General features: G+C 47.9%; 1 protein-coding gene across 1 annotated transcript in view; it reads left to right on the plus strand.

Annotated features, from left to right (window-relative positions):
* The first annotated feature begins 8,251 nt into the window (after positions 1–8,251).
* The window catches only part of Vn (membrane-bound neuregulin protein vein), a 510,544-nt gene continuing 505,668 nt past the window's right edge, over positions 8,252–13,127 (plus strand). The window contains exon 1 of the mRNA XM_076310176.1: positions 8,252–11,197. Within this exon, the coding sequence (XP_076166291.1) occupies positions 9,970–11,197 (1,228 nt within the window). The 5' untranslated portion in view covers positions 8,252–9,969. The remainder of the gene's footprint in view (positions 11,198–13,127) is intronic.

Here is a 13,127-nt window from a genome sequence, read left to right on the forward strand (position 1 = left end):
CGGTTCGAGGGTCCCGTTCCACGTTTTCCTCGTACTTCTTGCGCGCGGATCGATCGCGTTCGCCGATCGTTAAATGAATGCCGCGCGTTCCAGCGATCTAACCCTCGCCCTCTCCTCGTGTAGCACGTGACTGCGCGTCGACATCAAACACATTTTAGACCCCCTTTCACCCTTGTAATCACCGGATAACCGTGCGACGCGTCGAAAAACCTGGAAGAATCGATTCGTGATCCCTACAAGTAACATTTCGCCCGAAAGGAGTGTCATCGGGAAGTGGTCGCTCCAATCCCTACCTGGAGGGGGGATTTGTTAAAAAAATTCACTCTTGCAACGCGAATCGTACTCCATGCCCGCGATACAACAAACCGGGAACGAGGAAACGTCGTGGCGAGAAAATTCGTCCGAAGACGATGCATCAGCGTGGTTTATTTCGGCGCGGAACATTTCGAGCGTAATAAAACGCTCGCGGAACGTTCGATTTTGTCGACGGTGTGTATAATAGAGGGCTATAGTATCACCGATACATTATCCTGACGAACGCGCCGTAAATATTCCACTACAGAACGAAACACGCCGATTAATCAAGGGCATTCGAACGCGCGGTTATTTAACGCTCGGATATGCGGAATAGATTCGACGGGATTCTGTTTATTATTTATAAACCGCTCGAAATCCCAACGCGAGCGAAACTCTTTGACGACAAAGGTAAAATTTGTATCGACTTTCCGGGGAAAAAAAAGGAAAGCAACGTTGCCCTTGGTGGGAAGAGGGGGTGGGGCTTGCGCTGTGGTTCGATGCCCCGAAAATTCATGGTTTCTTTTTCTCTTTTTATTTTTTTTGCGCAATAACCGTTCGACGCATCGATTTCAAACTTCGCGGATGTATTCGTGTTCACGTTCCCGAGCTGCGGGAATTTTTTCGAGCGTATGCTCGATCATTTTCGTCCATGTCCCAACGACTTCTTTTCACATTCGGCGCGAAAACTTATATATACACGGATCGAGTCCGATCGCGAGGGTCACGTGACCAGAACGAAAGTAATTTTATCCTTCCGTTTCTGAACAATAAAAAAACACTCATTTCGCGAGTTATCGTCCACCTAGCGAGAAAATTTCAAATATTGAGTATTGAACGAAAGCAATCTTTCGTTTTTTAGCAATCTTTCCGAAGAAAGTTGTTTCGTCTCTGTTGATGCACAATTTACCTTCACACAGTTGTAACTTCTAATCGTCCCGTGTAAAAAAACATTTCTGATCTTCGTTCCACGTAAATACATAGCTACAGCCTAAGTATCTAGAAAATACCAAGTACCCCGCATTGAAGAAATCAATCTTTCGCTTCAATTTGCACCACGGAGAAACCAAATCCACGGATCAAAGGGTTTCACGGGGGTAGAAACAATTCCTTCGATTTCAAATACCACTCGCGGACGAAGGAGTGGGGCGGTGAGGTGTGGGGGTGGGTTGGAGCAGAGGGTAGTTGGCGAAATCGTGTTTACGCGGCGCGAGTAACCGAGTCGATACATTAATTATGCGACCTGGCGTACTTAAGTGTCGCTGTTTAGCTTGGAATTAATCTGTCACGGGACAAGCGTGAAAAACTACCCGTTTAAGAGGCCGTAGTCTCGCGGCGGGTCGTTTGATTGGCAGCTCTCGAGGAGTGTTCCTCTTGGCCGTCGTCGGCGCGTTCTCCCGCCCCCCTCGCCCCTCCCCCTATGTCTCTCTTTTAAAAACCTCTCCGGGACTACACTGGAGCGCGTTCGGTGTATTCGAGTCGGAAGCGGGCGCGAAGAGGAGGGGAGGAGGGAGCCGCGAGGGAAGGCTTGTCAGCCAGGCGGCCAGGGAAACGAAGGAAGACTTTATTTTCGGTGGCCCGATGACGCTGATCGGCGCAACGCGCGGAAGAGGAGGAACGACCCGTCGAACGCGGTGCAAAAGAGGTCGGTTGGGGGTGGGGGGCGGCTGGTGGCGATGAAGGAGGGAGCAGCGACTCGAAGAAAGCGAAATGTCCTCGAGACTCGAGTAATGGCCCCCCGAGAGCGGTGACTGGGTGATTCGTAATAGTTTAACGTTTTATAGGAGTCGACTTTTATCGAACGTTCGCTCCGCGCGACGTTTTAACCCTCGCGTCAACGTTCCAAACGTTCGCGCGCTGTAACCGAGGGAGGTATCGACGATTTCGTTCGCGCGCTACAACCGAAGAAGGTATCGACGATTTTGTACATGGGTTATACTCGAGGGAGGTATTCATGATTTCGTTCGTGTCGCTGTAACCGAGGAAGGTATTGACTATTTTGTTCACACACTGTAACCGAGGAAGGTGTAGATGATTTCGTTCACGTGCTGTAACCGAAGAAAGTATCGATGATTTTGTTTGCGTGTTATACCCGAGGAAGGTGCCGATGACTTCGTTTACTTACTATAACCGAAGAAAGTATTGACGATTTCGTTCACACACTGTAACCGAGGAAGGTATAGATGATTTCGTTCACGTGCTATAACCGAAGAAAGTATCGATGATTTTGTTCACGTGCTGTAACCGAAGAAAGTATCGATGATTTCGTTCACGCGTTATACCCGAGGAAGATACCGATGACTTCGTTCACGCGCTATAACCGAAGAAAGTATTGACGATTTCGTTTACACACTGTAACCGAGGAAGGTGTAGATGATTTCGTTCACGTGCTGTAACCGAAGAAAGTATCGACCATTTCGTTTGCGTTGCTGTAACCGAAGAAAGTATCGATGATTTAGTTCACGCGTTATACCCGAGAAAGGTACCGATGATTTCGTTCACGCGTTATACCCGAGGAAGGTAACGATGACTTCGTTTACTCGCTATAACCGAAGAAAGTATTGACAATTTCGTTCACACGTTATACCCGAGGAAAGTATTGATGATTTCGTTTACACACTGTAACCGAGGAAGGTATAGATGATTTCGTTCATGTGCTGTAACTGAGGAAGGTATACACGATTTCATTCACGTGCTGTAACCGAGAAAGGTATAGACGATTTCGTTCGCGCGCTTTCCCGGAACTTTCTAAAACGAAACACGGGGAAAGGTAAATAAAACTGAATGAGGGGTAGACCCTCTGACGCGCGAATTGTATGTTTCATTTTTCAGAAATTCATCGCGAGAAACTACCGGAATATTTGTACGCGAATTAATCAATACTACTGTTTCGAAGGGATCGGTAACATGGGAAAGGGTAACTCGAGTGGATAAGGGTCGACACTCTTTCGCGTAAATTGTATATTTTATTTTTGAAAAATTATCTGAAGAATATATACACGTGAATATTTCCACGCTCATGAAATAATTAATAATCAAACTGAAAGAACTACTTCAACCATCTCTCTACTATTATAAACATAGAAACGACTAACCCCAGTAGATAGGGGTTGATTCTCTACCGTGCACATTGTAGATTTTATTTTGAAAAATTATCAGAAGAATATATACACGTCCATGAAATAATTAATAATCAAGCTGAAAAAACTACTTCAACCATCTCTCTACTATTATAAACATAGAAACGACTAACCCCAGTAGATGAAGGTTGATTCTCTACCGTGCACATTATATATTTTATTTTGAAAAATTATCAAAAGAATATATGCACGTGAATATTTACACGCCCATGAAATAATTAATAATCAAACTAGAGTAGCTACTTCAACTATCTCTCTACTATTATAAACATAGAAACGACTAACCCCAGTAGATGAAGGTTGATTCTCTACCGTGCACATTATATATTTTATTTTGAAAAATTATCAAAAGAATATATGCACGTGAATATTTACACGCCCATGAAATAATTAATAATCAAACTAGAGTAGCTACTTCAACTATCTCTCTACTATTATAAACATAGAAACGACTAACCCTAGTAGATAAAGGTTGATTCTCTACCGTGCACATTGTAAGATTTTACTTTGAAAAATTATCAGAAGAATATTTATACGTCCATGAAATAATTAATAATGAAACTAGAGTAGCTACTTCAACCATCTATCTTTATTATTATTACATAAAGAATATTATTATCATTACATAAGAAATCTAAATAAAAATATTTATTATTATAAACATACAAACGACTAGCCCCCAGTAGGTAAGACTTGTTTCTCCACCGCGTAAATTGCCCATATTTTATTTTCGAAAAATCACCGAAAGAAACCATTACCTCAATATTCTTTCAATCGGAGTACAAGAGTATCTGCTCCGAATGAATCGAAAAAAGAATAATTGCTCACGTTTTCCGTATCGTTCTCCGTTTGAAAATCTTTCTCGCGGGGTTTTCGGTATTTCCAGACACCCCTCTATCGGAAGACACCGCCACGCGAGGCTAATATCGCGCTACCCAAGCGCTTCCCTTTATCTCGCGAGAATGGGTAAACACCATGGCACCGATATTAATTTCCGCCCTAATCTGATGCTATTCCGAGCGAACGATCGCGGACGAATCTCGTTAGCCTATCTGGCTTCGGTTCACGGCGATCTAAGGTAAACGACGCCCACGATCCCGAAACACCGCCGCTCGCGTTCGATCGCGAGTACCGAGCGTATTCGTTCCGAAAACGCTCCGGTGTCCGCGCCCGGCGCGCCGCGACCAGCCTGCGGCCCACGTCATGGTCACGGTATCGAATACACGTTGAAAACCGCGGAAACCGCCGCCGCGCCGGCGATAATTAAGCAATAACAACCGCGACAATGTCCCGCCGGTGTTCCGGGCCCGTTAAAAGTCTCGGGTATCGATACGAAGCGGAGAGAAGCGGAGAGAAGCGGAGAGAAGCGGAGAGAAGCGGAGAGAAGCGGAGAGAAGCGGAGAGAAGCGGAGAGAAGCGGAGAGAAGCGGAGAGAAGCGGAGAGAAGCGGAGAGAAGCGGAGAGAAGCGGAGAGAAGCGGAGAGAAGCGGAGAGAAGCGGAGAGAAGCGGAGAGAAGCGGAGAGAAGCGGAGAGAAGCTGCGTTCGAGGTTACGTTCCGTCCGAGCGAAAAACAAAGCCGCGTGGAACCAAGGTGGGGAATAAATGGTAAATGTAAATTGAACAACGAGGAATTGCGTCGCGGTACTTACCTCAACGCCTCGGTTATACACCGTTTCCACTCTGGAAAATAATTACTCGAACGAGACAATATTTTTATTCGTATGTATCGCCCGGAACGAGGGAGACATTTTTTTTTTTTTTTTGAAATTTCTGTGTACAGAAATTTCACATCGAAGGGACGTGTTATCGATTTTCAAGCGTTTTTGTCGGTAATCATTGTTTACCTATGCAAGAGTTATGTAAGTGGAGAATTTTATACATGGTGGAGAATCTTTCCACTTTGAACGATTTCTCTATAATTTTTCAGTCACCAATGTGTATCGGGAGAAATAAAATACTACTGGATCGTTGCTTCTTGTAATTTAGCAAAATTTGTTCGATGGTGTGGACGTAAGTGTCGATGAATATGCAGGTGCGTAGATTGGGAAAAGTAATTTTTTTTTTTATGATTAAAAAAGCGATCGAAGGGTACCTCGTACGAAATGTTCCACGATCGCGGAGTATACTTTCTTCGGTCGCGAGTCGGAAAGTAAAAATTGAGTTACTAACGAGCGAGCCCGATGTACGTTTCATGGCTGGGAACGAGATTTCCTCGGAACGTAAATAAGGATGGAAAAGGAGACCAGAAGAAGGATAAAAAGTGCCGGCGTTGTCCACTAGATTGTACTTATGAACGTCTGAAACGAAGGACAATCTAATAGCGGCGGCGCGCGCGCCCGACAGAGACAGGGAAAGACGTTTATTGCGCGCTGAACCGTGTCGCCTTAGCGCACCGAGCAAAGTGAAACCTCCGCAAAAAGTCAAAACAAAAAATAAACGTGACGAGGGTCAGTAGGACCTCGGCGTACGTAAAGGCCGCGTGAAAATACAGCGTAAAACGAGTGGAAGAGAGTTCTCCGCGCGAATATGCAGCGAAACGAGCGGATAGAAACGTTCGCAGACGTTTTAAGGATGCATTGTCTATAATTGTAATCGCGATCTTCGATGGGCGAACTTTTGGCGATGGTGGATCGAGGTACCGAGAGTTACACGGTTGGGATTACGATAGTGTTACGAGGTTCTTATTTTCGTTGCCCAAATTGGGAGAAATTTGCTGGTGTAACGTTTAATTACAAATAAAAGATTGTCTCGAAAGTATTGTGGAAAGTAAGAACTCCGAGGGAAAGATTGGTATTAAAAAACACTATTTTCGCGCAGTTGGGTTCGGTCCAGAAGTCGACTTATTCGTGTAATTCGACACTCGAATATTGGAGCAGTTGAATGGTACTCGAACATTGTGAGTAATCGAATAGCGTTCTGATATTTGAGCAATCGAAAAGTATACGGATATTTGAAGGAATGTTTGAGTAAGCGAGTACTACTCGAATATGTGTGGAATCGAATACTATTCGAGTATTTAAAAGATCAAATAGCATTCGAATATTCAACTACTCGAATACTATTCGAATATTCAATTACTCGATTACTATTCGAATATTTAAGAAACCGAATACTATTCGAATATTTAAGAAACCGAATACTATTCGATTCTTCAATTATCCGAATTCCATTCGAATATTCAACTACTCAAATACTATTCGAACATTCAACTACCCGAATACTATTCGAATATTCAACTACCCGAATACAATTCGAATATTTAAGAAACCGAATACAATTCTAATATTCAATTACCCAAATACTATTCGAATATTTAAGAAACCGAATACTACTCGAATACTATTCGAATATTCAATTACTCGAATACTATTCGAATATTTAACTACTCGACTACTATTTGAATATTTAAAAAACCGAATACAAGTCGACTATTCAACTACCCGAATACTATTCGACTATTTAAGAAACCGAATACTATTCGAATATTCAACTGCTCGAATGCTATTCGAATATTCAACTGCTCGAATACTATTCGAGTATTCAACTGCTCGAATACTATTCGAATATTCAACTACCCGAATACTATTCGAATATTCAACTACCGGAATACAATCGAATATTCAATTACCCGAATACTATTCGAAAATTGAGCAAACCGAATATCGTTCGAATATTCAACGACTACAATTCGAACATTCACGGGTCCCGACGTTCGAATCTCGAAAAATTCAACAAGTAGTCCCGCTTCTGTCCGGGACGCGCTTCAACGCGCGTGTTTCCCGCGTCTTTTCGAAATCGTGTTTCCTCTGTGCGTAGTTTCCCCAATGGAAAAAACAAAAAAACAAAAACAAAAAAACGAGAAAGAAAAGACGTTTCACGTTCGTCCGTACAATTTTACCGAACTGTCATCGATAATTTCGTCCTGCGAAAAGGACTCGCGAAGCGGCAAAAAAAGCCGAAGAATCGCTGCCCCGGCGTCACGCTATCCGCATTCCTACTTCCGATCGGCGATCTCGTTCCACCAATCGCGCGTTCGGAACGCGTCTCTAACGTCTTCCGCGCAGTCCACGGTACGGTACGGAATCGGTTGTTCGAACCACTCTCTCTTACCCTCTCCCCCTCCCTCTCCCTCTTACTCTGTCACTCTCTCTCTCTCTCTCTCCCCGGGTGCCACGTATTTCGGGACGGTCTGTGCAACGTAACGAAAAAAAGACGGCGCGGTTCGGGTAACGAACAGAATATTTACGCGTTTCGGTGCTCCGCGATCAGAAGTCGGGCGCAACTCGGATAGACCTACGCGCGAGCGAACGAGAAAGAGAGCGAGAGAAAGAGAGGGAGAGAGGGAGACACGCACACAGAGCGCAGGGGAGGGGAGTTAGAGAGAGAGAGAGAGAGAGCGGGGCAACGGGCGACGCGCGCGGGCAGGAGAAAGAAGGAGAGGATCACGCGTGCGGTTCCTCGGTTGTTAGGTCGTCGTTACACAGGTTCTTAAAGGTCCCGTGCGTGGTCTCCTCCCGTACGGGCCGTCTGGTTGTGTCTGTCGGTTGGTCGCGTACGCCCGTGAGCGCGGGGGTTCCCGGTGTCGCCGCTTACGGACGGTGCGCGCGCAGAGCCTCGACCGGCGTCCACCAGGAGTCGCTGGCGCTGTGGCCGGCCTCGGGCTGCGCGAGCGGGCCGTTCAGTCTAATTTGAACCGTCGCGCGCGCCCGACGCGGGGCCACCGACAATCCCTTCTCCGCCTCGACGTGACACGAGGCTCCTCGTGCATGCCGCGTGCAACACACGCGCCGATCCCCCGCACGATATTATCCGCACGCGTGCCCCCGCGCTATCCAGCAGCACCGAGTGCAGGCGTCGAGTTGCAACCGTGGTAATCGGGTGGACGGTCGTCTTTGGCCACGATCGGCCGCCACATCGGCGCGTACCGGACACGACGACCGCTCTCGTAGCTACGGTTGTTCCGTTCGCCGATTCGCCGCGGGAATTTTCTCGTTTCGCGAGAACGGCCTCGCGCACGCCGGTTACCACCGTTTCGCGCGCCGACCGCACACCGATACGGGACCGTCGTCCTCGTCGTTGTCGTCCTCCTCGTCGTCGGCGTCGTCGTCGTCGTCGTCGTCGTCGTCGTTAGTGCCGCGAGTACCGTCGACGACATCGGACGCTCCCGCGGCTCGGAGCTGCCGGAACCTACAAGAATCGTGCGGTTCGTACACACGAACGGTGAAGTGCGCGTCGCGACGAGGGCTGGACTTTGACGGTCGTCGCTACCGACCAACCGCGAGAGCCCCGTGAGTATATTTAAATAGTGTGCCTCGGCTGGTCAGAGAGGAAGCCGACAGTTTCTTGGTCCTCTTCGTCGTCGTCTTCGTCGTCGTCTTCGTCGTCTTCGTCGTCGTCGTCGTCCTCTTCTTCTTCTTCTTCTTCCTCTTCTTCTTATTCTGCCGCTTCTTCCTCCACGTCGTGTGTCATCATCCTCGGCTTTTCCTCGTTCGGAGTGCAACGTGATACCGGAGTCGGGACCGCGCCACGACACGACGCGCACTACGGGGGTGGCGCGAGATTCTTTATCGACCATCGACGATTTATTTCGAGAGTGCGCCTACCGTGGTTGTTAACGGCAGTATCGGCACCGAACGGTTCGGAATCGGCGAGGGGATCGCAACCGGTGGGAACCGGTGATCGGTGAGATCGGTCTCGATCGGCGGGAAAAAGGTATCGCGATCTCGAAGGAAGAGGACGGGTCGTCGCGCGCCCGCTGCGCGTGTAACGGAGTCGTCGCGGTCTCGGACCAGGGACCGGAGAAGAAACGGGAAACACCGCGAGGAGGTAAACACGTCGACGAACTGAACGGGAAAACGCGCACGAGGTGCCCCGGTGGATCGCCGAGGGTTACCGGGGATCGTCCTCCCGGCAGGATGTTGATCGTCATCGATCGACAGGATGAACGTGTCCTCTGAACGGTACGCGTTGACGCCGTTTGCAGCGACCGCGATCGCGGCAGCCGCCGGTCGTGTACGTTCGCGATAATCGGTGAACAAGGAGCGACCGGTGCACGTCCTCGTGACGCGGCGGTGTCGCTGTTGCATCCCGTCGTCGCATCGAGGATGAAGAGGACGGTATCGCGTTCGACGAAGAGCCGACACCCGCCAATCTGCCCGATGGAAGTCCCGATCGCTTACTGCCGGTGGTACAACGCCTCGTGAAGAGTGTTCTGTTCCCGTCCCACCACCCAACCCCCGCCCCAACGAGGACACACGGAGATCCATCCGCGCGAAACACCGAGATCGCTCACCGAACGGATGACTCTACCCTGAGGATTCATCGAGACAGGAGAGGAGAGGGACACGAGACATCCGCGAAACTAGACGCGTCCTCTCGTGTCTTGGTACCGGACGAACTCGCGGCAGAGACCAAGAAAGAGAAAGAGAGAAAGAGAGAGCGAGAGAGCTAGCAAGAGAGAACGAAAGAGTGTGCCTGTTCGGGGTGACCGAGGTGTCGACCTCTCACCCCCGATAAAACCAGCAAGCAGGTCGGATGATGTGGGCGTCTCTGCTTTTGGCCGGGATCTTAAGCGGCTGGTGGGGCCCACTGGCGCTCGCTGCGGCACCCCCCGCCAATCGTGACTCCCTCGAGGAGACGTCGACGAGGACCACCAGCGATCATCCGCCATCGATGAGCATCGCCGCCGTTGAGAACCCCCTCGATTATCGTCCGACGACCTGGAACTTCGTCGCGCGTAATCTGAACCTACGCCGGAGACCGCCGAGCCCGTTACCAACTAACCCCGTGAACGGGGAACCCCGTCACGGACACGCGGAATCACCCTCGACGCGTCACGCGCGCCAACCGGTGACAACGATCGCGGAGGATCGCGGACCGTACGTTGTTGCCCATCGTACATTGAACGAGGATGCATCCGAGAGGGAAACCGAGGAGTTGTTCGACGACTCGGTGCGGGACGCGTTCGTCTCGTCGTCGAGACGCGACTCGTACGTACCGAGACGCTCTAACCGACCACTGGACGACGAAACGATCAAACCCAGGACCGATCTCTCGTCCGTGACCAGATCACCGGGCCACACGTCCACCCAGGTACCGTTCTTCTATCCGTCGTCGTCGAGCGCCGACGAGTCCTCGATGGAGAGACCACGAGCGATCCGCTCGACCAAGCAACGACCAAAGAACCGCACGAAAACGGACTCGCCCAGGGAGCAACGGCGACGGTGCCGCAACAAGGGTTGCCGCGGTCAGAACTGGTGCCCGGACGTGGACATCGGGAACAGAGCGTACCTGGCGCCTACCGTGTTCGAGGGCAAGGCCAGGAGCATGTCCTCGATGAGGAAACCAGGCTCCAACTACGCGGTGACCTTCGAGGTGAAGCAAGTATACAAGAGTCAGCCGGGTTTTCAACCGCTGCAGAAGAACGACAGCGTCAGGCTGCATTTTCGCGACAAATCGGCGCCCGGCAAGTCGACCGTCTGCGGCTACGACACCGACGCCAAGCAGCAGCAACAGCAACAGCAGCAGCAGCAGCAGCAGCAGCAGCAGCAGCAGCAGCAGCAGCAGCAGCAACAGCAGCAGCAACAGCAGCAGCAGCGCGATAATCAGAGTGGTGTGGTGAGAGCCAATATTAAGAGGGGCAAAGTGTATCTAGTGTTTGTGAATCGCGTGGGACCCAGAAACTTCACGATCCTCGGTGAACCGGTGATTCGAAGCAAGAAGAACGAACAGGCGGTGCAGGCTGTCGGTCGACCGGATTACGGTGAGTACGATTTTAAACATTTTATACACACCCGTCGAACCTGGTTATCTAGGTGTAAATGTAGGTGTATGTTCCTCGAGATGGAGGAACGGCGGTTGTAAACATGGAGTAATTATTGTAACCCTCTCAGGGGGGTTAGAGTCTCTTTTAGGAGACGTAATTTTTATTGGGAGTTCACAGTTAGGGGTATCACGAGTACTGATATTTATTAGGTCAATTGGACCTAGGTTATTTAAGTGTAAACACTTTTCTCGAAATGGAGAAACGAACGATTGTAAACATGGAGTAATTATTGTAACCTTCTCAGGGGGGTTAGTGTCTCTTTTAGAAGACGTAATTTTTATTGGGAGTTCACAGTTAGGGGTATTTCGAGATAGTACCTATTTTTTTAGGTTACTTGGACCTAGGTTATCTAGATATAAACACTTTCCTCTAGATGGAGGAACTAACAATTGTAAACATGGATTAATTATTATAACCCTCTAATGGGGGATTAGAGTCTCTTTTATGTGACGTAATTCTTATCAGGAGTTCAAAGTTAAGGGTATCTCGAGTACCGATACTTATTAGGTCAATTGGACCTAGGTTATCTAGGTGTAAACACTTTTCTCGAGATGGAGAAATGAACGATTGTAAGCATTGATTAATTATTGTAACTCTCTAAGAGGGGTTGGAGTCTCTTTTAGGAGATGTAATTTTTATCGATAGTTCAAAGTTAGGGGTATCCCGAGTACCGATACTTATTAAATCAATTAGACCTAGGTTATTTAAGTGTAAACACTTTCCTCGAGATGGAGGAACTAACGATTGTAAACACGGATTAATTGTAATGGGGGTTAAAGTCTCTTTCAGAGACGTAATTTTTATCGGGAGTTCAGAGTTAGAGGTATCCCAAGATAGTACCTATTTTTTTAGGTTAATTGGACCTAGGTTATCTAGATATAAACACTTTCCTCTAGATGGAGGAACTAACAATTGTAAACATGGATTAATTATTATAACCCTCTAATGGGGGATTAGAGTCTCTTTTATGTGACGTAATTCTTATCAGGAGTTCAAAGTTAAGGGTATCTCGAGTACCGATACTTATTAGGTCAATTGGACCTAGTTTATCTAGGTGTAAACACTTTCCTCGAGATGGAGGAACTAACGATTGTAAACACGGATTAATTATAAGTTAGAGTCTCTTTCAGAAACGTAATTTTTATCGGGAGTTTAGAGTTAGAGGTATCCTGAGATAGTACCGATACTTATTAGGTCAATTGAACTAAAGTTACCTAGATATAAACACGTTTCTCGAAACGAGGGAAGGAACGATTTTAGACCTACATTAATTGCAACGGAGATTAGAATCCTTTTTAAGAGATACAATTTTCGTCAGAGAATTTGGTCTCGTCAGGGGTATTTTGAATTCCTATCGAGTCTTCTCAGGTCAATTGGACCCAAGTTATCCGAATGTAGACACGTTTCTCAAGGAAGAAACGACCCTAGACCTGGATTGATTGCAACAGAGGTTAGAATCTTTTCTAAGAGATATAATTGTCATCGAAGGATCAGAGTCAGACTGATAGGAGAGTAATAACACTACCCTAGTAATAGGAATCGTTTGACCGAATTTCGTCGTGTCCGATTTTACAAGTTCTTCCTAGCCGGATCGGACCTGGGTGATCTGGATGTAGATCCAGGGGTCGACGAACTTTTCTCGAGAATGAGGAGTAAACGATTTTAAGCCTCGAAAGGTCGAACGTAACAGAGTTTAGGGTCTTCCGAGACGCAAGTTTTATCGAAAACTTCGGAGTCAGGAGTACCCTGTAGCAGCAGGGGATTGCACAGCACCGGTGAATCCGTAACGAGGTTCTCTTTTGAAACATCGAATCGTATAGAGCAATCGTGACACAATGCGAACGAATGGGCATGGCTGACGATTTCC

Source organism: Ptiloglossa arizonensis, chromosome 1 (assembly GCF_051014685.1).
Source record: "Ptiloglossa arizonensis isolate GNS036 chromosome 1, iyPtiAriz1_principal, whole genome shotgun sequence".
Lineage (NCBI taxonomy): Eukaryota > Metazoa > Arthropoda > Insecta > Hymenoptera > Colletidae > Ptiloglossa > Ptiloglossa arizonensis.